The sequence below is a fragment of the Salmo salar genome, chromosome ssa18 (assembly GCF_905237065.1).
Source record: "Salmo salar chromosome ssa18, Ssal_v3.1, whole genome shotgun sequence".
NCBI classification, from domain to species: domain Eukaryota; kingdom Metazoa; phylum Chordata; class Actinopteri; order Salmoniformes; family Salmonidae; genus Salmo; species Salmo salar.
The window spans coordinates 32,777,099-32,801,970 of NC_059459.1; the positions used below are offsets into that span (position 1 = coordinate 32,777,099).

At 40.7% G+C, this 24,872-nt stretch overlaps 2 protein-coding genes across 8 annotated transcripts in view; one reads left to right on the plus strand and one right to left on the minus strand.

Moving 5' to 3' along the window:
* LOC106560244 (collagen alpha-1(XIX) chain) overlaps nucleotides 1-2,581 on the minus strand; it is a 242,966-nt gene extending 240,385 nt beyond the window's left edge. For 5 of the 6 annotated variants that reach the window (XR_006760420.1, XM_045701046.1, XM_045701045.1 and 2 more), the window contains exons 1-2: nucleotides 2,398-2,581; nucleotides 1,199-1,323 (exon numbers count right to left, since the gene is read on the minus strand). Coding sequence is in view for 5 of the 6 variants with exons in the window: in XM_045701046.1 (XP_045557002.1) it covers nucleotides 1,199-1,286 (88 nt within the window). In the remaining variant the exon portion in view is untranslated. Of the gene's footprint in view, nucleotides 1-1,198; nucleotides 1,324-2,032; nucleotides 2,231-2,397 lie in introns of those variants that run through there. The other variant, XM_045701044.1, reaches the window with a different exon arrangement.
* Nucleotides 2,582-17,718: 15,137 nt separating this feature from the next.
* Nucleotides 17,719-24,872, plus strand: part of LOC106560274 (lysosomal cobalamin transport escort protein LMBD1) — a 311,650-nt gene continuing 304,496 nt past the window's right edge. For both annotated transcript variants that reach the window (XM_045701048.1, XM_045701049.1), the window contains exons 1-3: nucleotides 17,719-17,991; nucleotides 20,146-20,322; nucleotides 24,480-24,543. In XM_045701048.1, the coding sequence (XP_045557004.1) occupies nucleotides 17,881-17,991; nucleotides 20,146-20,322; nucleotides 24,480-24,543 (352 nt within the window). In that variant the 5' untranslated portion in view covers nucleotides 17,719-17,880. The remainder of the gene's footprint in view (nucleotides 17,992-20,145; nucleotides 20,323-24,479; nucleotides 24,544-24,872) is intronic.

A 24,872-nucleotide genomic window follows, 5' to 3' on the forward strand; every position in this document is an offset into this window, starting at 1 on the left:
TCACTCACCACATCAGTGAGAATGTCTTGTAAGTCATCACTATCCACCCATTCATTAAGATTCACTCCACGTCCCAAATGGTACCCTATTCCTTATATAGTGCACTACTTTTGACCTGTGCCATATGGGGAACAGGATGCAATTGGGCCGCAGCCTCACACAGCCCAGACAGGGATGTAGAAGTGTTTGTTAATTAGAGGTGGTGAAAGAGACCTAACTCTAACTGGGCTCAACTTTGACCCTTTTTCTATGTAGTCATGTTTTCTCTTGGAGACTGGGGCACGGCTACAGGGTCGTGTAGCAAAACGTTTCACAACGTCGTGCAATGGAAAACACTAACGGGTGTTTCTTATTAGACAAGTTCAAGTAATACCAAATAATACCACTTCCCAGTTTAAGTCTTTTTGTGAGCGTTTTCTTCAGTTTCGTGCCAACTGAACATGACCCAGACCATATACTGTAACTAAAACTGCAAAGAAATGACTTGCCATGTTCCTGTCTGTAAGATCTGACCATGATCATCTACTGTGACAACACCAATGTTAGCCCAACGCTATTGGAAGGGCATGCTAGTACTACTCAAAGGCAACTAAAACGGGTAGCAATAATAACCTGTAATGTAGCTATATGTCTTTTAGCTATATGTATTTCAAGGGATGTAAACAATAGCATACTGCCTGTTTCACACGATATCTTGAGCACAACCACATAGCCTAGCCTAGTGGGTGCTATGAAATATAAATTCCCAAAATGTCTTTCCAGGGTAAACTAAGCGTGAGCAGATTGTCTGTGAGATCAGAGTCATATTGGTGTTGGTGACAGTGTCCTTACATGCCACGGGAGGTTGGTGGCTCATAGGTAGCCTAGCGGTTAGAGCATTGGGCCAGTAACTGAAAGTCACTAGTTCAAATACCCAAGGGGAAAAATATGCCGATGTGCCCTTGAGCAAGGCACTTATCCCTAATTTACTCCAAGGGCACCGTACTACTATGACTGACCCTGTAAACAACACATTTCACTGGACCTATCTGGTGTATGTGACAATAAAATATGATTTTTTTTCTTATGGAATGGTATCTAACTCATCAAACACAGGGTTTCCATGGTTTCCATGTGTTTGATACCATTCCATTCACTCCATTCCAGCCATTATTATGAGCTGTCCTCCCCTCAGCAGCCTCCTGTGTTAAATACATACCTATTCTTTCGTTCACTGCCATTCCAACAGTGTAAGGAATGGTATGTACGATCCAGAGGAAAGCTGCCCATTTTAGCAAGCAACTCATGTCTTCTCTGATGCAAGAGAAAATACTTCTTCAAAACCTAAAAAAAATACAAGTTAGTTCTTCAAATAGTAGGCCTACATCTTACAGTAAAATATGAATGAATTACAGTAATCATTAATCACATTAATCATGTAAAGTATTGGTAATCTATTACACAGAAAACAGTAAAATGAGATGCGCCTTTTCTACCCCATAACGAAAAGTGAGTGGTGAAAATGTAATGTGTGGTATCACAGTTGAAAATAACCAACGCTCCGCTGCAGAAGTCGACTGAAGGCGTGAGAGCAAGGTGCGACAGGTCCACTGCAACAGCTGCTGCGTTATTATGGCGCAATCATATCACCAGGAAAATAGGCTAAACAGAAGAGTCACACTTTGTAGGCTATACCAAACTGAAACAAATAGAACGGGGTCGGCTGTGTAGAACTAGTCTAAATTATGAATGTGAACATGAACATAACTGTCCCGGGTCAGTATGACACAGATCACGTTCATAGTGAGATGAGATCACGCGCATGATGCCAACTGACAAAATACAACTTCGATGGAGAGATGCCAAATTCCTCAAACGTGCCAATCTCACAATTCAAACCAGTGATAATGTCTGTCGGACATTGAAAAGCGCCACAGCTATAACTCAGATTGTTTGGAACTAGCGGACGAGACACTCCATGATAGTCTATTCCATTTATGCGGTATTCATATTTTCACATTTTCAAGGCTCCTCAATCATTAGATATACTTACCAAATTACGCGTAATTATGCATTCCGTTCACTGCAGCCTAATACGGTTCTTGCGAGCATATGGAAAAACTGCATGCTACACAAGCGTTACATACAGTATAGCTTATTTACACGAACATAACGGAATGTTCATAAATCATTTCGAGTGACTGAAGCCGTCCGGTAAAGCCAGACAAGTTCCAGAACATGAACTAAAGCTGTGCGCAAAACCACTAAAGTGCCAAACTACGACAAGGCTAGACGCACTAACCAAGGACCCCTACTTATAACTTCGTATCGATATATGACATTACAGAGGAGGATTTCAAGCAGCCATTATTATTCAACCTGTAAATTATGAATATCAAACCAAACCGGTCTACTTACAATTGGTGAGAAAGTTTCCTCCAGCATAAAAACGCATTAATCCATGGACGCTGATGAACGCATGTTTGGAAAAAAAAGTCGGTTGCTTTTCCAAAGTAGACTTGTAAAGAAATAAAAGTGAGAATGGGATCTCTTACTAGATCCTCGTGTCCTTATTAGTCGCACCGACTGACTGACCCTCCCACTCTCTCATTAGGCTACTGAAATGCATGGAGGACCCCAAGTCCGCCACCGGTGGAGGCATTACAATGGAAACGCTCCACAATTTGGATGATAAAATAATGTGTAGGCATGAGAAAATAACTTATTTAGTTATGAGAATATTGTTGTTTGACTGAGAACATCACATACAGTCGGCAGTACATCGTTAATGTGAAAATAAACTTGTGCTCAAATGATGGAATGGAGTAATTCAATTATTTTATTTATTTTTTCTGTTTTCTTCTATCCACACTGTGATAAATTAGACTTGGGAGCAAAACATTTCCTATGCCAACAATAATGTTCATAATGTATGGATTAAATATTGATTTATTGATGGAGAACATGAAGTGGTGATGAAATACAGTACTTTGCTAGCCATAACCTCCAACTCAATGTTGCCCTGATAGCCAATATTATGGGTTTTCTTGATAAGTTTGATCACCACCTTGAATTGTACCTAGGCTTTGCTAGATAGTTCCATAGGAGTTGGGGTCTATTTTAGTCTCAGACTCAAATGCCATAACAAAATGTTTTGCAATCTCCTTGAGGATGGTGCGAAGGGCTCATGTAGAGTTTTACACCAAGTTAGAACGAACCCTATGGTGCTGAAGGGCTCATGTAGAGTTTTACACCAAGTTAGAATGAACCGTATGGTGCTTGAGATGAGTTTATCCAAAACCTTTTCACAAAGAGCATAAGGAATAGTTATTTAAGATACATCTTTAATATATACTGAACAAAAATATAAATGCAGCATACAACAATTCCAATGATTTTACTGAGTTACAGTTCATATAAGGAAATCAGTTAATTGAAAAAAATGTATTAGGACCTAATCTATGGATTTCACATAACTGGGCAGGGGTGCAGCCATGGGTGGGCCTGGGAGGGAATAGGCCCACCCACTTGGGAGCCAGGTCCACCCACTGAGGAGCCAGGCCCAGCCAATCAGAATGAGTTTTTCCCCACAAAAGACCTTTATTACAGATAGAAATACTCCTCAGTTTCCCCCGCTGTCCGGGTGGCTGGTCTCAGACGATCCCGCAGGTGAAGAAGCCAGATGTTGAGGTCCTATGCTGGTGTCGTTACACGTGGTCTGCGGCTGTGAGGCCAGTTGGACGAACTGCCAAATTCTCTAAAACAACGTTGTAGGTGGCTTATGGTAGAGAAATTAACATTCACTTATCTGGCAACAGCTCTGGTGGACATTCCTGAAGTCAGCACGCCAATTGCACACTCCCTCAAAGCTTGAGATGTCTGTGGCATTTTGTTGTGTGACAAATTTGCCCATTTTAGAGTGGCTTTTTATTGTCTCCAGCACAAGGTGCACCTGTGTAATGATCATGCTGTTTAATCAGCTTCTTGATATGCAACACATGTCAGTTGGATAGATTATCTTGGAAAAGGAGAAATGCTCACTAGCCAGAATGTAAACAGATTTGTGCACAAAATTTGAGAGAAATAAGCTTCTTTTTTTTGCGTATGGAACATTTCTGGGATCTTTTATTTCAGCTCATGAAACATGGGAATAACACTTTACATGTTGTGTTTATATTTTTGTTCAGCATAGTTTGAAATAATAATTAGGCCTATCTTTATTCTGAGATATTGTCAGCCTAATAGAACCAAAGCCCAAGGTGAAGTGGAGTTGAAGTGGAGGGCCAGCAGCATCACAGTGATAATGGACATCTAGCCCTGTTTGTAACTTCATGGTTTATTCACAACTGATCTAAGAATGAAGAAAAGCCTGTGATACCTTTTCATCTGCAGGCACCCCATTGACCCCATACAACTTCAACACATTCTGTAAAATACATAACGTGTGAGTACAGAGATTATGCTAATTGCATTATAAATATATGATGGGAAAACTACATGGAATACCTGAAAACTACATTGTTAGCTCTAAACTGGTATTGTATTCCTTCTCTCCAGTCTGCACCATGGCTATTGGTAAAGAAGAGAGATATTCATATACGCTATATATACAAAAGTATGTGGACACGCCATCAAATTAGTGGATTTGGCTATTTCAGCCACACCCGTTGCTGACAGATGTATTAATTGGAGAACAACGGCTCAGCCGCGAAGTGGTAGGCCACAGAAGCTCACAGAACGGGACCGCCAAGTGCTGAAACGCGTAGTGCATAAAAATCGTCCGTCCTCAGTTACAACACTCATTACCAAGGTCGAAACTGCCTCTGGAAGCTGTTCATCGGGAGCTTCATGAAGTGGGTTTCCATGGCCGAGCAGCCACACACAAGCCTAAGATCACCAATGTGCAATGCCAAGCGTTGGATGGAGTGATGTGAAGCGCTCCACCATTGGACTCTGGAGCAGTGGAAACGTGTTCTCTGGAGTGATGAATCACTCTTCACCATCTAGCAGTCCGACGGACAAATCTGGGTTTGGCAGATGCCAGGAGAACTCTACCTGCACGGGGGCATTGTCAAAGCGAGGTCCATACAGAAATGGTTTGTTGAGATCGGTGTGGAAGAACTTGACTGGCCTGCACAAAGCCCTGACCTCAACCCTATCGAACACATTTGAGATGAATTGGAACGCCGACTGCGAGCCAGGCCTAAACGCCCAACATCAGTGCCTGACCTCACTAATGCTCTTGTGGCTGAATGGAAGCAAGTCCCTGCAGCAATGTTCCAACATCTAGTGGAAAGCCTTCCCAGAAGAGTGGAGGCTGTTATAACAACAAAGGGGGGACCAACTCCATATTAATACCTATGATTTTGGAATGAGATGTTTGACGAGCAGGTGTCCACATACTTTTGGTCATGTAGTATGTATGTTTAAACAGTAATAGATGGTTAGAGTAAAAATAGTTTCACGAATTTCAGCAACAGATAAAGAATTCCACCTCCACACAAATAAGTCATGCCATTGAAGTAAACACTAACTACCTCCCTTACCTTCCTTGGTACCTCCCTTCTTACCAGTAGCCATTTATTAAGTATTTATATTATTCTAGTCTGTTCTATGCTGTTCTATTCTATTATATTCAATTGTGTTATATTCTGTTCTGTTATATTCTGTTCTATTCAATTCTATTGTGTCCTATTCTGTTCTGTTCTATTCGGTTCTCTTCAATTCTATTTTGTTCTATTCTGTTCTGTTCTATTCTGTTTTGTTTAGTTCTGTTCTATTCTATTATTTTCTATTGTGTTCTATGCTATTCTATACTATTCTGTTCTAGCTGATTTGTTAATTCCTTACTTTCAGTTTCTGTGTGTATGTGTGTTGGGTTATTGCTGCTTCATGTTGAATTAGACAAACACTAATCCATTTTATCTGGGGACTCTGATGCCTGACATGTCTTTAAAACAATTAGTAGGCATGGATCTGGGACATCATCCAATCAGTAGGCATGGATCTGGGACATCATCCAATCAGTAGGCATGGATCTGGGACATCAACCAATCAGTAGGCATGGATCTGGGACATCAACCAATCAGTAGGCATGGTTATGGGACATCATCCAATCTGTAGGCATGGATCTGGGACATCAACCAATCAGTAGGCATGGATCTGGGACATCATCAAATCGATAGACATGGATCTGGGACATCAACCAATCAGTAGGCATGGATCTGGGACATCATCCAATCAGTAGGCATGGATCTGGGACATCAAACAACACATCACTCATCCGGTGTATGATTAGCTTAATACTTCAAAGAGGCCTGCAAATAGGTGTTTTCTAAGCAAACACATTAGCATGGCTGCATTGTGTGGTAGTCCACCTGCATTTAACATTGGTGTACCGTACACTGTGCCTATATGAGCTCTCATTGTGCCTTTCAGGTTATTATTGCCTTGAGGCTGATGTTCAACACCTGCCTTTTAACTGGATATGAAATGCATAGGAACATCTTTATCCATGGATGATGTATTAAATCCTGTATTCTAAAAATATCATACAGTCTGCTTGTATATCCAGTAAAATGTTGTTTAGTCACTCACATGGAAGCTCAACCCGTATTGCCCTGGGCCCTGCATGTGACAAAGCAAATGGTTTTAGTGATAAAATGATTTGGTAAAAAGCATACTTTGTCTCAGCAATGCAAATGCAGACATGAGTTATGTTGAGGTCACTGCTGCCTGCCATTGTGCATAGAGAAAAAGGTAATGGGATAGCCTAACCTCAAAAATCCTGAACAAGATAAATTCATTTTACTGTTGGGGGAGAGTGCCCATACAGACATTTATTGAATAAAAGCTCAATACATCGAAACAAAGATAAAGTAAAGAAGAAAACCGATGCCAGAGATGTTTTGTTAGCTTAGAGTCCACTGGCTGTCTCTGTTGTCTGTTTCGATGCAGCCAACTTCAAATGAAGAATACTGTCAGTCTGCTGAATCAATGCAGTAGAACACAACATTAAACTCAATGTGTGTGTGTGACAGGTTTCTGCAGTACAGTGGTTAGTCAATTCCTTATTCCTGAACCGAACATCTCATTTGGAACAATGGTCTTTACTTGAGGAGAATCATGATAGTTTAATGTTCGTCCTCCAGGAGTCACAATGAACAACCAAGGTTGACATTGTCCTGCCAGGGCTGAGGGACGTCCTAAAATGTAGACAGGACGGGATATTTATAACTTTATGAATATTATTTTAAAGGGATAGTTCATTCAAATCACAAATGACGTTTGTTTCCTTACCTTATATCAGTCTATGGTCTAGTCCAGGACAGAGGGCAATCCACTCTTTGGGTTCCATTAAGTTTTCTGTAATGGACACCTGTTAAGAATGAAATCGTGACGTATCGTAGAGAACAATTTAAATCTAATGAAAAATATGAGCTGGCGCACACCCAGAGAAAATCATTTTATGTAGAGGTGCTGACTAACAGTGAATAAACTATAAAAATCTACAGTGCCTCACGAAAGTATTCACTTTAGCAGTATGCTTAGGGTCATTGTCCTGCTGGAAGGTGAACCTCCGTCCCTGTCTCAAATCTCTGGAAGACAAACCGTTTTCCCTCAAGAATTTCCCTGTATTTAGCGCCTTCCATCATTCCTTCAATTCTGAACAGTTCCCAGGCCTTGCCGATGAAAAACATCTCCATAGCATGATGCTGCCACCACCATGCTTCAATTTGGGGATTGTGTTCTCGGGGTGACGAGAGGTGTTGGGTTTGTACCAGACAGGTGGACTTTATTTATCTAATTATGTGACTTCTGAAGGTAATAGGTTGCACCAGATCTTATTTAGGGGCTTCGTAGCAAAGGGGGTGAATACATATGCACACACCACTTTCCCGTTTTTTATATTTTAGAATTTTTTGAAACAAGTTATTTTTTTCATTTCACTTCACCAATTTGGACTATTTTGTGTATGTCCATTACATGAAATCCAAATAAAAATCTATTTAAATTACAGGTTGTAATGCAACAAAATAGGAAAAACGCCAAGCGGGGTGAATACTTTTGCAAGGCACTGTAGTGGGTAAATCACCAATGTTTCGGCATCACCGTGCCTTCTTCAGGGTGACAATTTAAATCTAACACAGTTGAATTTTCAAAGCAGAAACTGTCTGTGGGAAAAGGTCTGTGGGATAATGTCTGTCTATCACTTACAGCTTTGAATCAAATCAGTGCTCTAATGTTGTAACCTCATATAGCATTTGACCCCTAGTGTAGCTAGCAACCGACATTCATTTAGTTTAATGTGTCAGAAGTCATTATCAGATCGTGTATCTCTCCATCATGATCATTTTCCCACGGAGCACTGGGGGTGGGGGTGGCTGATCTCTATAGAAACTGTTGGAACGATGTTCAAGATGGCTTTCAGTTAGGTAAGATGATACAAAGAGCAAAGCACTGCGTGACTGACATTAAAAACAACATGTGTCTCTGTGCTGTTCATCTGTCTTCCCAAGAACTAATGGTACGTAAGCCTTGTCTGAGCCGGAATGGACCGTAGGGCAGGAGCCTGTCTCCTGTTTCTGTAGCATTAGGCAGCTTGGACAAGACACTAATAATAACACAGGTGAAAAAACCTTGTCAATAAACTGATACAACTGCTAAAAGATTGGAACTACTTTAGGCAGAGCGTGTTGTGAATCACTGATTGTATAACTCACCCTTAACTCTCATTGAACTTGATTCTGAATTAAAATGTCTCCAAAAGGGTTAATATTTGATTTGACAGTTAGCAGTTACATTCACCTCAATGAACTGTACATGTTTTGTCTGGGTTAGAAATCCTATGACAATAAACAACGTTTTATTTGCCTGGAACTTTCCAGCTGGGAGGCAGCTATGCAGCAGTGTCCAACTTCAACAAGCTCATCAAATATGAAATGTATGAAGGAAAGTGGGCTCTGCATTATTCAAGAGGGCCACCACATGCCTTCTCCAATTTCAAGTCTATTTCACTTGTCTTCTCCATTTTGACTGCTTATTCACCAATTCCATTCAGGTCTATACTCTTAAAAAAGAGGGTTCCAAAAGGGTTATTTGGCTGTCTCCATAGGAGAGCCTTTTATTGTTTCAGGTAGAACCCTTTTTGGTTCCAGGTAGAACTCTTTTGGGTCCCATGTAGAACCCTATGTGAAAAGGGTTTTACATGATATCGAGAAGGGTTCTACCTGGAACCAAAAAGGGTTCTTCAAAGGTTTCTCCTATGGGAAGAGCTGAATAACCATTCTAGATAGCCGACATTCTTAAGAAAAAAAGGTGCTAAAACATAAACGGTATAGTAAAGTAAAATATAATTGGAAAATTGTATTCCTTTTCAGTAAAATAAATAAACAGGTACTACAGCTGTTCTGTAACCCAGCAGTGAAGGGCTCCGTCTCAATCATCTCTCCTTCCTCACAAAGTGTGCACTTGTTCACTACTTCACAACAAATCTAAAAGCATTCGATTAGCAGAGACATGGGTGTGAATTTCCACCATATTTCATATACCACCAGTCATTTCTTTCAAGCCAGCGAAGGGTAGATAACAAGTGCAGCTTTTGGAAGAAGAGATAATTGGGCCTTTGCAATGCAACTTTTACTTTAAATGTCCACCTGCTTCTTTCACAAACTGTAAAGTTTAAAAAGTAATTAACTTACATCAATAATGTTGTATATTTCCATTGACATGCAGTAGACATCCACATTCAGTCACTCTCATCCTTTTAATTACTTTTCTCCATTTCTCTGTATGTGCCAAGTCTAGGCATACAATAAGAATAAAAATGAATGCAATTTTATTTAATGAGCATCATTACTCATGTGAAAGGTGTAAGTTTATAGGATTTCTCGAGGAGATAATGTAAAAGAGAAGAGCTGACATTTTAGTGTCCTCTTAGCAGCATGGAGGATATGACCGGAATGATTAACTGTAATTTAGCAGGAGTGATCTCAGACTTTTATCAGTCTGAATTATCACGCAACTGAAGGAAATATACAACTTCTCTGATAGAAAGGGCCTGTGTGGCATCGATATTAGTCAGAAACATTTATTCTAGTGTCCAAAAAAAGTGTAAATAGTATAATTTTAGTTAGAAAGTCAGTCTCATTCAAAACTGAGATGTGTAAATGACTTGAGGGTTGGGTTTTTGATTTCGACAATGCTCACTTGATCACTAGCATAGGATACACAGCTGCGCTCGATCCAATCTTACGCAGAACACGCAGACAGTGAGATAGACCCGCCCAGCACAGCAGCGGATCAAACTTTTGTTAACAAGACAACACACCACACATTTTTTTACTTGAGAAATAGTGCACCAAACACCTTAGCTACTGTACATATATAACTAAAACCTCCTCAGCAAAAACTTCAAAAGTAATTACAGATTTCTTGAGTTATCTTAAATTAATTCTGACTACTTTGAGGAAGTAGTCAGAATGGCTACCATGGTGTCTCATCAATAACTGCCACAATAACTGCCACATCAAACCACACCCCCAAGACTGAAATCAAATATTTCTTAATGAGCAAGAGAGAAACACATGCGGAGTCGGTACATTCAGTCCAATGATGTATACTGTATAATCCCTGAATTGCTGATGCTATATATTAGCCAATGAGAGGCTTTGAAACCACCAGCCATATTGGCACACGATAAGCAGTCCATGATAAGAATTAATAGAATTCTACAGTATTTCAATTAAATGTTTCAAGAACAAATTACATGTGTTTAAGTGTTGTTATAGTGGGGACATTTAAAAAAACAATTTAGCTCCCATAATATAATTTAAAGGCATGCATTAAGGTGTCTGTAATAGAATAAACCGGAAGTTACTTTTCGTAGCAGATTAGGAAAACATTTTTGCTAACCCTAACGCTTTTCCTAACCTTAACCACATTCTCCTCACCTGCTACAACAAAAAAATCCCTTCTGGTCATAGCTGTACGGGGCGGCAGCGTAGCCCAGTGGTTAGAGCATTGGACCAATAACCGAAAGGTTGCAAGATCAAATCCCTAAGCTAACAAGATGCAAATCTGTTGTTCTACCCCTGAAGAAGGCAGTTAACCCACTGTTCCTAGGCCATCATTGAAAATAAGAATTTGTTCTTAACTGACTTGCCTAGTTAAATCAAGATGAAGTGGCATGTTTTTAAAGGGATACTACAACATTTTTCAACATCATATTAATCTCCAGCACCACCCCAACATCAACATACGTTGAAATGGCATGTTTCTATGATTTGAGTAAACAAGATAGAGGAAGATAAGTGTTTCCAATGACATCATTGGTGTGCATCATGTAATTTTGAGCAGTTGTGAGAAGGCATGGCCTACTAATTGCCGACTAATTGGTTGATGATATCATTGGAACCATATCTTTATTAGTACAAACAATAGAAACGCACCATTTTCACATATGTTGATGTTGGAGTGGTGCTGGAGATGACGAATAGGACATCATAAGGGCCCTAGGCCATAAATTTAGCCAGACATCGCCTCATTGTATCTGTCCCATTATGGTGTCTGTGAGAGCATGGGCAGCGCCATTGAGGCCCCTCCATTTTGAAGTAGTCAATTATCTTCTTCTAGTACCTCTATGAGTTGGCAAACAAACTGAAAGGGTGCACACTGCCACCTAGAGTGTGTTGTTTGAACAGTTATAAAGCCAAGGTTAGCGATTCACTGCCATCTACAGATTCACTGCCATCTACAGTTATGGAATGTTTCCTCACGAGTATAATTTATTGGCTGATCCTTCCTGGTGAACTGGGTGGAATTATGTGATTCTTCCTCAACCCATAGGAAGTCCCACCCAGTTGACTACTTCAAAACGGTGAAAGTCCTCAATGGCGCTGCCCATACTACAACAGGCTTTTGAGTCCTATATCAATCTCTGTGGTCTGGGCCTACTGCTTGCCTCCATTTTTTTCCAAACACACTGACTAATTGTTTGTTACAAAGTACAAACCTGTATATCTTATTAACTATGTTATCCCTAGTCCTAATTGTAAATGACCTAAACTGTTTTTATGGAAGATTTGACACTGTCAATTTTAAAGACGAATGTAAACAAATATGTGAGAGCATTCCCAAATCCTCTCCTGTCCAGATAACAGAGAACGAGGTGGCCTCATGCTTGTCAAATATTAAGCCACACAAAGCACCAGGCCCAGACGGACTACGAGGCAAAGTACTGAAGTTCTGCGCCGACCAGCTCAAGGGAGTCTTCACATGACTGTTCACCTCCTGCAGAGAACCTGTACAGTGCCAAACTCCTGGAAGGTGTCGACCATTGTATCGGTGCCTAAGAAGCAGTGGTGTAAAGTACTTAAGAAAAAATACTTTAAAGTACTATTTATGTAGTTTTTGGGGTATCTGAAATTTACTTTACTATTTACTGTTGAAGTCGGAAGTTTACATACACTTAGGTTGGAGTCGTTAAAACTGGTTTTGCAACAACTCCACAAATTTCATGTTAACAAACTATAGTTTGGTTAAGTCGGTTAGGACATCTACTTTGTGCATGACACAAGTAATTTTTCCAACAATTGTTTAAAGACAGATTATATCACTTATAATTCACTGTATCACAATTCCAGTGGGTCAGAAGTTTACATACACTAAGTTGACTGTGCCTTTAAACAGCTTGGAAAATGGCAGAAAATGATGTCATGTCTTTAGAAGCTTCTGATAGGCTAATTGACATCAATTGAGTCAATTGGAGGTGTACCTGTGGATGTATTTCAAGGCCGACCTTCAAACTCATTGTTTATTTACTTGACATCATGGGAAAATCAAAAGAAATCAGCCAAAATTGTAGACCTCCACAAATCTGGTTCATCCTTGGGAGCAATTTCCAAACGCCTGAAGGTACCACGTTCATCTGTACAAACAATAGTACGCAAGTATAAACACCATGGGACCGTGTTTATACTTGCCGTCATACCGCTCAGGAAGGAGACACGTTCTGTCTCCCAGAGATGAACGCATGTTTGTGTGAAAAGTGCAAATAAAATCCCAGCGAACAACAGCAAAGGACCTTGTGAAGACGCTGGAGGAAACAGGTACAAAAGTATGTATCTCCACAGTAAAATGAGTCCTATACCGCTCAGCAAGAAAGAAGCCACTTCCCCAAAACCGCCATAAAAAAGACTATGGTTCACAACTGCACATGGGGAAAAATATCGTACTTTTTGGAGAAATATCCTCTGGTCTGATGAAACAAAAATAGAACTGTTTGGCCATAATGACCATTGTTATGTTTGGAGGTAAAAGGGGGAGGCTTGCAAGCCAAAGAACACTATCCCAAACGTGAAGCACGGGGGTGGCAGCATCATGTTGTGGGGGTGCTTTGCTGCAGGAGGGATTGGTGTACTTCACAGAATAGATGGCATCATGAGGCAGGAAAATGATATGGATATATTGAAGCAACATCTCAACACATCAGTCAGGAAGTTAATGCTTGGTCGCAAATGGGTCTTCCAAATGGACAATGACCCCAAGCATGCTTCCAAAGTTGTGGCAAAATGGCTTAAGGACAACAAAGTCAAGGTATTGGAGTGGCCATCACAAAGCCCTGACCTCAATCTTATAGAAGATTTGTGGGCAGAACTGAAAAAGCATGTGCGAGCAAGGAGGCCTACAAACCTGACTCAGTTACACCAGCTCTGTCAGGAGGAATGGGCCAATATTCACCCAACTTATTGTGGGAAGCTTGTAGAAGGCTACCCAAAACGTTTGACCCAAGTTAAACAATTTAAAGGCAATGCTACCAAATACTAATTGAGTGTATGTAAACTTCTGACCCACTGGGAATGTGATGAAAGAAATAAAAGCTGAAATAAATAATTCTCTCTACTATTATTCTGACATTTCACATTCTTAAAATAAAGTGGTGATCCTAACTGACCTAAGACAGGTAATTTTTACTAGGATTACATTTCAGGAATTGTGAAAAACTGAGTTTAAATGTATTTGGCTAAGGTGTATGTAAACTTGTTACATTGTTGGTAAGCACCTTACCTTTTCCATAGCAGATCAACTGGAGCCGTTACAGTTTGCCTATAAGGCACAGAGGGGGACTGAGGATGCTACCCTGACCTTGCTGAACATGGTGGCTAGTCACATTCAACATGTAAACTCAGGAGCACACATTTTATTTATTGATTTTCATTACAATGCAAATACACATACTGCTGAAATGACTACTGGACCTGAACGTCAACGGAGGCCTCGGTAGGTTGGATCAAGGACTTTTTAACTGACCGCCCACACAGCGTCCTCATGAATGGGGCCCTCTCTGATGAACTGACCCTGAACACAGGTGCGCTCAATTGGTGTGTCCTTTCACTGTTGTTGTTCTCTATCTACACTAATGAGATGAAGATCCAAGGAAACAATGTGAGCCTTTTTAAGTACGTGGATGACATGGCTCTGGTGGGACTCTTTTTAAAAGATGCTACATCAGATGTGGACAGCTATTTTAAACAGACCAACAACCTTCAAGAATGGTGCTGGTCAAGTGCCCTCCCCATCAATGTGGAAAAGACAAAGGATCTGATCACCAATTGAAACAACATCGCAGTGTCCCAGCCACTCTCTCTGAACTACCAACCAGTGGAGGTGGTTGGGTATTTCAAATACCTAGGGACACAAATTGATAACAACCTGAGTTTTACAGAGAATTCAGACTGTATTTTTTTAAGAAAGCCAGCACCTGTTTTAAATCAGGAAATTGAAGGGGTTTGGTGTCAGCCAGGATGTTCTGGAGAGGGTGTACAGCAGCTTGGTGGAGAGCATCCTCACGTTCAATGTGACAGTCTGGAATGGTAATCTGAGCATGAGGAGCAAAACCAAACTGACAAGAATAGTAAACACAGCCAGCAAAGTAATTGGTCGACCACAGGCACATTTGAGCAGTCTGTTCCACAAGGCAAACAAAAAGATGGCACTGGCTGTTGTTGGCGACTACTCCTACCCTCTACACCCTCAGTTTGAGAGGCTTCAGAATGCCCATGGCCAAGAAGAACGTGTTCAAACATTAATTTGTTCCTTGTGCTGTTGGACTACTAAATGCAAAGTAAATTGTATCTGTATATGTACTTATCTATCTAGTGCAGTTGGGAGAGTGATCGGTTGTGAGTGAATGTATTAATGTCCTGTATGTTGTTAGTGGATGCAACATGATGGACTGACTGGTTTAAATGTGTCTGATGTAAGAATGTATGTGTATGTGATCCTTTTAATGGAAGGTGATGCCAAAGAAACATGTCCATCCTGGATGGACAATACATTTTTATTCTATTCTATTCTATGTATATCTTATTAACTATATTATCCCTAGTCCTAATTCAAACATGTACAGTTGAAGTCGGAAGTTTACATACACTTAGGTTGGAGTCATTAAAACTCATTTTCCAACCACTCCACAAATTTCTTGTTAACAAACTATAGTTTTGGCAAGTCGGTTAGGACATCTACTTTGTGCATGACACAAGTAATTTTTCCAACAATTCACTTTTCACTTTTTCACAATTCCAGTGTGTCAGAAGTTTACATACACTAAGTTGACTGTGCCTTAAACAGCTTGGAAAATTCCAGAAAATGATGTCATGGCTTTAGAAGCTTCTGATAGGCTAATTGACATAATTTGAGTCAATTGGAGGTGTACCTGTGGATGTATTTCAAGGCCTACCTTCAAACTCAGTGCCTCTTTGCTTGACATCATGGGAAAATCTAAAGTAATCAGCCAAGACCTCAGAAAAATAATTCTAGACCTCCACAAGTCTGATTCATCCTTGGGAGCAATTTCCAAATGCCTGAAGGTACCACATTCATCTGTACAGACAATTGTACGCAAGTATTAACACAATGGGACCACGCAGCCGTCATACCGCTCAGGAAGGAGACGCTTTCTGTCTCCCAGAGATGAACGTATTTTGGTGCAAAAAGTGCAAATAAATCCCAGAACAACAGCAAAGGACCCTGTGAAGATGCTGAAGGAAACAGGTACAAAAGTATCTATATCCACAGTAAAATGAGTCCTATATCGACATAACCTGAAAGGCCGCTCAGCAAGGAAGAAGCCACTGCTCCAAAACCACCATAAAAAAAGCCAGATTACGGTTTGCAACTGCACATGGGGACAAAGACTGTACTTTTTGGATAAATGTCCTCTGGTCTGATGAAACAAAAATAGAACTGTTTGGCCATAATGACCATCGTTATGTTTGGAGGAAAAAGGGGGAGGCTTGCAAGCCGAAGGACACCATCCCAACCGTGAAGCACGGGGTGGCAGCATTATGTTGTGGGGGTGCTTTGCTGCAGGAGGGACTGGTGCAATTCACAAAATAGATGGCATCATAAGGTAGGAAAATGATGTGGACATATTGAAGCAACATCTCAAGACATCAGTCAGGAAGTTAATGTTTGGTCGCAAATGGGTCTTCCCAATGGACAATGCGTACTTCCAAAGTTGTGGCAAAATGGCTTAAGGACAACAAAGTCACGGTATTGGAGTGACCATCACAAAGCCCTGACCTCAACCCTATAGAAGATTTGTGGGCAGAACTGAAAAAGCATGTGCAAGCAAGGAGGCCTACTGGGCATGTGATGAAAGAAATAAAAGCTGAAATAAATAATTCTCTCTACTATTATTCTGACATTTCACATTTTTAAAATAAAGTGAGGATCCTAACTGACCTAAAACATGGAGTTTTTACTAGGATTAAATGTCAGGAATTGTGAAAAACGAGTTTAAATGTATTTGGCTAAGGTGTATGTAAACTTCCGACTTCAACTGTATATGTCAATAACTATGTTATCCCTAGTCCTAATTCAAACATTGTGTATTATAACGGGTGAATCAACAGACTGTAGAGTCTGTTAATCATGTAGCCTATTTAGAAATATTTCACTTTGTTTAAAATGACAACCTGTTCTACTCGTGCACCGGTAAATTCATGGCTTTACCCACAGGTTTCACACCTTTTCTTATTTGCAGTGTAAATAAATACCACTTATTTTTCCACCTGATCTACTGGCTTCGGCTCCACACCAACTAAATATTTTTTATTTAACCTTTATTTATAGGCAAGTCCGTTAACACATTCTTATTTACAATGACAGCCTACACCGTCCAAACCCCAGGCTACCGGGTTCGCTATCTTATCAGACTCTAAATGACCAGATCATTCATTATCAGAGTGAAAATTCAAATGTAGCTACACTGGAGCTCTGGACTAAATCAATTTAACACCCAATAGAACTTTCTAATATTTAGTAATGGAATATCGGTGATTAAGAAACCAGGATTTAAATGGGTGTCACTCAGCTAAAACTTGACAGATAAACTCTCTCGCCAAGACAGATAGATTTCCTTGATCGTTTTCAGTCCCAAATTAGTGCTACGTTCCAGCCTAGAACGCAGGGACACCATGAAGGACAAGACATCCTTCAACAACATTAACATTCTAATCTGAAATGACTGGAGGGTCTCATTAAATGACCATGGTTTACGTCCCAATTGGCAGTGCACTAGCCTATACTTTTGCCCCACAGCCCTGGTCAAAGGTACTGCGTTTATTGGGTATAGGGTGACATTTGGGACGTCCACCACAAAACTGGAACATTCATTGCACTCATGTTTTGCAAAATAGGTCAGTGTTGTTTTTTGCCTGTCTGAGCTGGGGAGGAAACATCCAAAAGATTGGTCCAACAAGCTAATTTAAAGAAGGCCGACTCAACAGTAGGTCTACTCTACCACAAGATCATTGTCGTGTATATATCTATCTATCTGTCTAATGTGGTCTGTCTCTCTGTTGGCAACGTTGTATCCACTGTATCGCCCCTTCCGTGATGTCAATAGAAGCACATGGTCCGGGTTTGTTGCAGGAAGTGAAGATGGCGGACCAGTCGTTGCTATCTGAGTCTGCTCTCGGGTGGTGTATTTTCGCCATTGTATTTTTGGTAAGCACACTCAAGTCGCTGCAGAATATCGAAATATTACACTGTATATGTACTGGATGACTTTCCTTTGGCCACAGTTGTCTTTGTCACGCTCAGTTCGCTACAGCTTTACGTAGCTAGCAATCTAGCTAGCGAACGTTAGCTAGTTTGACAGCTGTCATGGCTTAGTTAGCTAACGTTGTAGCTATCTAGCTAACCTGCCTCTAATAGCCTCACTAATACCATATAAATATCTAACTGTTGTAGCTAATTAATTCGTTTACAGTGTAATAGTGAATAATTGTTGTTGTCATGTTCGTATCTATCAGTTTTACCAAGCAATGATAGCTAGTATACAGTAGTTTGCATGAAGTTAGCTAGTTGCTAACAGGTAGCTATTGGATTATGCCTGCTTCTAAGTTAAATGCCAAAGTTTAACTTGAAGTAGACTTCTCCTCCTTTATTTGTAAAGAAGAATTTAGCTAACTAACTACAGGCATGATCAATTGTTAGTTAGTTGGCCAGTTAGCCTGCACAATGTCACATGACTGCAGACAGCTACATTTACAGAGGCGCTGCTGAGCCTGCCTGCTACAGTAATTTCCGTTTTCATATCAGTCAGGAAGGCTTTGTACCTAGCTAGTGATTATAATAGCCAATATAGCTTAGAGGAACTTTAAAAAAAAAAAATTTTAAGCTCTACACGCTGAAACACCAGATTGGTCTCTGATTTGCTCCCCCTCTCTATTTATTATGCAACGCAATCCTCTCAATGGGTCTTAGTTTAGATGCAAAGCTTGTGTCATTACCTGGCAAAACACACAGGCATGGGCTAGTGTTAATTGATCCGGTCTCTGGATGGCATCCCTTCAGGATCTGAGCAGCCAATGGGCTTTAGCAGTGTCCTCACAGTTTAGGACTAGGCAACATGTGTCCCTGGAATACGACCTTGTGATTCTGGAGCTCCAGCACCATTGTGTGTGTGTGTGTGTGTGTGTCCCAAATATCACCCTGTTCCCTATGTGTCCCCCCCCCCAAATAACACCCTGTTCCCTTTGTGTGTCCCCCAAATAACACCCTGTTCCCTATGTGTGTCCCAAATAGCACCCTGTTCCAAATATCGTTCCCTATGTGTGTGTTCCCAAATAACCCCTGTTCCCTAGTGTGCCAACCCCAAATAACGCCATGTTCCCTATGTGTGTCCCCCCCCAAATAACACCCTGTTCCCTATGTGTGTGTGTCCCCAATAACCCCCTGTTCCCTATGTGTTGTGCCAATGTGTGTCCCAAATAACACCATGTTCCCTATGTGTGTGTCCCCCCAAATAACACCCTGTTCCCTATGTGTGTCCCCCCCCAAATAACACCCCGTTCTACATGTAGTGCATTATTTTTAACTAGGGCCCATAGTGCACTGCGTTTGACCAGAGCCCAATGGGGAATAGGGTGCCATTTGGGATGCAAGCCTGTGACTGTGCTGCTCTTTCTAACGAGTTGACAAGCCATCATCACACAACAACAACAACCCCATCTCTGCTGTCCCTTTTAATTTTACATTGAAAAGGATTGGATGATCAAATTCCATCTATCAATGGATGGGTCTTCATTGAAATAAAAAAGGGCTTTATTAATGCAATCTGGCCTTAATGGCCACGTACTCTTAAAATCTCCACCCAGCACAGCCAGAAGAGGCCACACCTCAGAGCCTGGTTCCTCTCTACGTTTCTTCCTAGGTTCCTGCCTTGCTAGGGAGTTTTTCCTAGCCACTGTGCCTCTACATCTGCATTGCTTTCTGTTTGGGGTTTTAGGCTGGGTTTCTGTATAGCACTTTGTGACATCTGCTGATGTAAAAAGGGATTTATAAATTGATTTGATAACGGTCTGCGTGAAAAGGGTTGATGCGACTGGCAATTTAAACAAGTTTCAACAACACTTTTGCAAAGTAATTCATTTGTAGTGGTGAGATTTAATTTGTGAATATTGTAAATGGAAACATCTGAGTGTCGTTGCTGGCTGCATTGGTGTCAGAAGTGGGATATCATAATGAGCCTACTGAGCTAAGAGTCATTACAATAACAATGAACTGTAAACACTCTGATGTTCTGACAGCTGATGCGACCTAATAACGTTTTGATATTTTACGTGATAACTCTAACCATTGTTTTTCCATCCACAGGTGATCCTTTCCTTCTGTTGGGTCTACATCAGGAAGTACCAGAGCCGCCAAGAGAGTGAGGTCATCTCAACCATCACTGCAATATGCGCATTGGCCATTGCACTGATAACCTCTGCACTTCTTCCAGTGGATATATTCCTAGTGTCTTACATGAAGCACCCTAACGGTACTTACAAGGTATGTATTCAGCTGCTTCATAAGTCTTGAGACTTAGGCCTATGTCATTTAAGACAATTTGAGTTCAATGATACAGCAGCTTATAATAGTAGCTCATGTTGTTGTCCATTTTAAACATAACAAGCCATTAGGCCTACTCCTGGGCTAAAAAGCATGCTTGATGGATAATCTTTAGTCTGGGAAACCAGTCCTTAGTTTTCAACTCATTGTCAGAGACCAAGGAATTTGTCTGCAATGAGGTGATATTTGATGATTACGCTAGTCAAATATCCTTGATGATTCAAGCATGACATGCTTGTGAACGATACTAGCCTGTGAGACGGTCTGTTTCTGCTCTCCTGACAACTCCTAATGGAACTGTCATGCCAAACATGTTTAGCTTGACAATGGAGTAGGCAAAAGCATGAACAGATCAGGGACCAGACTAGAACGATACACAGCAGCACAAAGAGGCCTCCATTCATGAACCAGGGTTTATTACAGTACCAGTGGTCTACTCTACCTTAAATATGATGGTAATGACTGTAAAACTGACTACCAGTGGTCTACTATAGCTTAAAGATATTATGTTAATGACTAATAACGGACTACCAGTGGTCTGCTCTACCTTAAAGATATTATGTTAATGACTGTAATAACTGACTACCAGTGGTCTACTCTACCTTAAAGATATGTTAATGACTAATAACTGACTACCAGTGGTCTACTCTACCTTAACGATATTATGTTAATGACTAATAACTGACTACCAGTGGTCTGCTCTACCTTAAAGATATTATGTTAATGACTGTAATAACTGACTACCAGTGGTCTGCTCTACCTTAAAGATATTATGTTAATGACTAATAACTGACTACCAGTGGTCTGCTCTACCTTAAAGATATTATGTTAATGACTAATAACTGACTACCAGTGGTCTGCTCTACCTTAAAGAGATTATGTTAATGACTGTAATAACTGACTACCAGTGGTCTACTCTACCTTAAATATATTATGTTAATGACTAATAACTGACTACCAGTGGTCTGCTCTACCTTAAAGATATTATGTTAATGACTGTAATAACTGACTACCAGTGGTCTACTCTACCTTAAAGATATTATGTTAATGACTAATAACTGACTACCAGTGGTCTACTCTACCTTAAAGATATTATGTTAATGACTGTAATAACTGACTACCAGTGGTCTACTCTACCTTAAAGATATTATGTTAATGACTGTAATAACTGACTACCAGTGGTCTGCTCTACCTTAAAGATATTATGTTAATGACTGTAATAACTGACTACCAGTGGTCTACTCTACCTTAAAGATATTATGTTAATGACTAATAACTGACTACCAGTGGTCTGCTCTACCTTAAAGATATTATGTTAATGACTGTAATAACTGACTACCAGTGGTCTACTATACCTTAAATTTATTATGCTAATAACTGACTACCAGTGGTCTAGTCTACCTTAAATAGATTATGCTAATAACTGACTACCAGTGATCTACTCTACCTTAAATAGATTATGCTAATAACTGACTACCAGTGGTCTAGTCTACCTTAAAGATATTATGTTAATGACTGACAGTACCAGTGATCTACTCTACCTTAAATAGATTATGCTAATAACTGACAGTACCAGTGGTCTACTCTACCTTGACGAGATTATGTTAATGACTGACAGTACAAAAACCACAACAACAAAAAACAAGCCATCAGGTCGAAGCAATTGTCCGTAGAGCTCAGAGACAGGATTATGTCGAGGCACAGGTCTGGGGAAGGGTACCAAAACATGTCTACAGCATTGAAGAACAAGAACACAGTGGCCTCCATCATTCTTTAATGGAAGAGGTTTGGAACCACCAAGAATCTTCCTAGAGCTGGCCCCCCGGCCAAACTGAGCAATCGGGGGAGAAGGGCCTTGGTCCGGGAGGTGACCAAGAACCCGATGGTCACTCTGACAGAGCTCCAGGGTGACTCTGTGGAGATGGGAGAACCTTCCAGAAGGACAACCATCTCTGCATCACTCCATCATTAAGGCCTTTATGGTAGAGTGGCCAGACGGAAGCCACTCCTTAGTAAAAAGCACATGACAGCCCATTTGGAGTTTGCCAAAAGGCACCCAAATGACTCTCAGACCATGAGAAATAAGATTCTCTGGTCTGATGAAACCAAGATTTGGCCTGAATGCCAAGCGTCACGTCTGGAGGAAACCTGGCACCATCCCTACGGTGAAGCATGGTGGTGACAGCATCATGCTGTGGGGATCTTTTTCAGCGGCAGGGACTGGGAGAGTAGTCAGGATCGAGGGAAAGATGAACGGAGCAAAGTACAGAGAGATCCTTGATGAAAAAATGCTGACTGGGGAGGTCCTGAGCATTTTGGAAGGCGAAGGTTCACCTTCCAACAGGACAACGACCCTAAGCACACAGCCAAGACAACGCAGGAGTGGCGTTGGACAAATCTCTGAACATCTCTGGAGAGACCTGAAAATAGCTGTGCAGCGACGATCCCCATCTAACCTGACAGAGCTTGAGAGGATCTGCAGAGAAGAATGGGAGAAACTCCCCAAATACTTGTGTGCCAAGCTTGTAGCGTCATACCCAAGAAGACCTAAGGCTGTAATCGCTGCTAAAGGTGCTTCAACAAAATAGCCCTGTGACCGTTTTATCATAACCTGTGTCAAGTCACGTCTTAGAATCTCTGCTACGTAAGTGACTAAATAAATAAATCCAGTCGAATATACAGATACTGCTGAAATACCTAACCCCCTACCATGAAAGCAAGGACAATGATGCAATAGCCATATGTTTTATGTAAAACGAAGAGAGCAGAAATGGTTAATTATTGATGAATAAAGTAGAAAGACTGATGATTAACATTATACCAGGGATAATGTCATCATATAGGCACTACCGCTGGTATGTGAATCATATTTTATAACTTCTCTTCATGATATCCTTATTAATGAATCAAGATCTCTCTCTCTTTCTTTTTCCATAAAACAAATAGCCCTGTGGCCGTTTTCATCACAGTCCTAGCCTGGCAAATAGCCCTGTGGCCGTTTCATCATAGTCCTAGCCTGGCAAATAGCCCTGTGGCCGTTTTCATCACAGTCCTAGCCTGGCAAATAGCCCTGTGGCCGTTTCATCACAGTCCTAGCCTGGCAAATAGCCCTGTAGTCCTAGCCTGGCAAATAGCCCTGTGGCCGTTTCATCATAGTCCTAGCCTGGCAAATAGCCCTGTGGCCGTTTCATCCTAGTCCTAGCCTGGCAAATAGCCCTGTGGGCCGTTTCAAGTCCAGCTGGCAAATAGCCCTGTGGCCGTTTCATCACAGTCCTAGCCTGGCAAATAGCCCTGTGGCCGTTTTCATCACAGTCCTAGCCTGGCAAATAGCCCTGTGGCCGTTTTCATCATAGTCCTAGCCTGGCAAATAGCCCTGTGGCCGTTTCATCACAGTCCTAGCCTGGCAAATAGCCCTGTGGCCGTTTCATCATAGTCCTAGCCTGGCATTTATAGTTTAATATGACCTATGTCTCAGAAATCTCTGAGAATCTAGGATTATGGAGTTATACACTAATGTTTAGCTGTATTTTTAGTTTGTGACGCCTTCATAAATAGTTTTGCAATCAATGTTGTTGTGAAGGTCTGTTTAGTGTTTTAATCTGTTCAGATGTTGTTGTGTAAAGTCTGTTTAGTGTTTTAATCTGTTCAGATGTTGTTGTGTAAAGTCTGTTTAGTGTTTTAATCTGTTCAGATGTTGTTGTGTAAAGTCTGTTTAGTGTTTTAATCTGTTCAGATGTTGTTGTGTGAAGGTCTGTTTAGTGTTTTAATCTGTTCAGATGTTGTTGTGTGAAGGTCTGTTTAGTGTTTTAATCTGTTCAGATGTTGTTGTGTGAAGGTCTGTTTAGTGTTTTAATCTGTTCAGATGTTGTTGTGTAAAGTCTGTTTAGTGTTTTAATCTGTTCAGATGTTGTTGTGTGAAGGTCTGTTTAGTGTTTTAATCTGTTCAGATGTTGTTGTGTGAAGGTCTGTTTAGTGTTTTAATCTGTTCAGATGTTGTTGTGTGAAGGTCTGTTTAGTGTTTTAATCTGTTCAGATGTTGTTGTGTAAAGTCTGTTTGTGTTTATTCTGTTCAGATGTCCTATTTCTTCTCAATACAGGAGTGGGCAGAAAACAATGAGACACGAGGCCAAATCGAAGACACTGTGCTGTATGCTTATTACTGTGAGTAGGGTACTATTTGTATTCATATAGGCATATTTATCAAGGCACAGTACCAGCAAAAAAAAATCTGTTTGCTAAACCTTTTGTTTAAAGTCAAATATTTACCATTGACTTATGTTTGTACCCATTGTGACTTTAATAGTTTGAACAAATCAACTAATTCCTGATTGGTAGAGAGTGATTTGGTATGGAGTGAGAATCTCCATTGGAATAGATGTTTTTGTCCAGGTCTAGGATTAATCTGTGTCCGGGAAACTAGCCATGAAGCTGAAAGGGACAGAGGATCCCCACCTTCTTCATATTGAATAATGAATGGTTGGATTTATTTG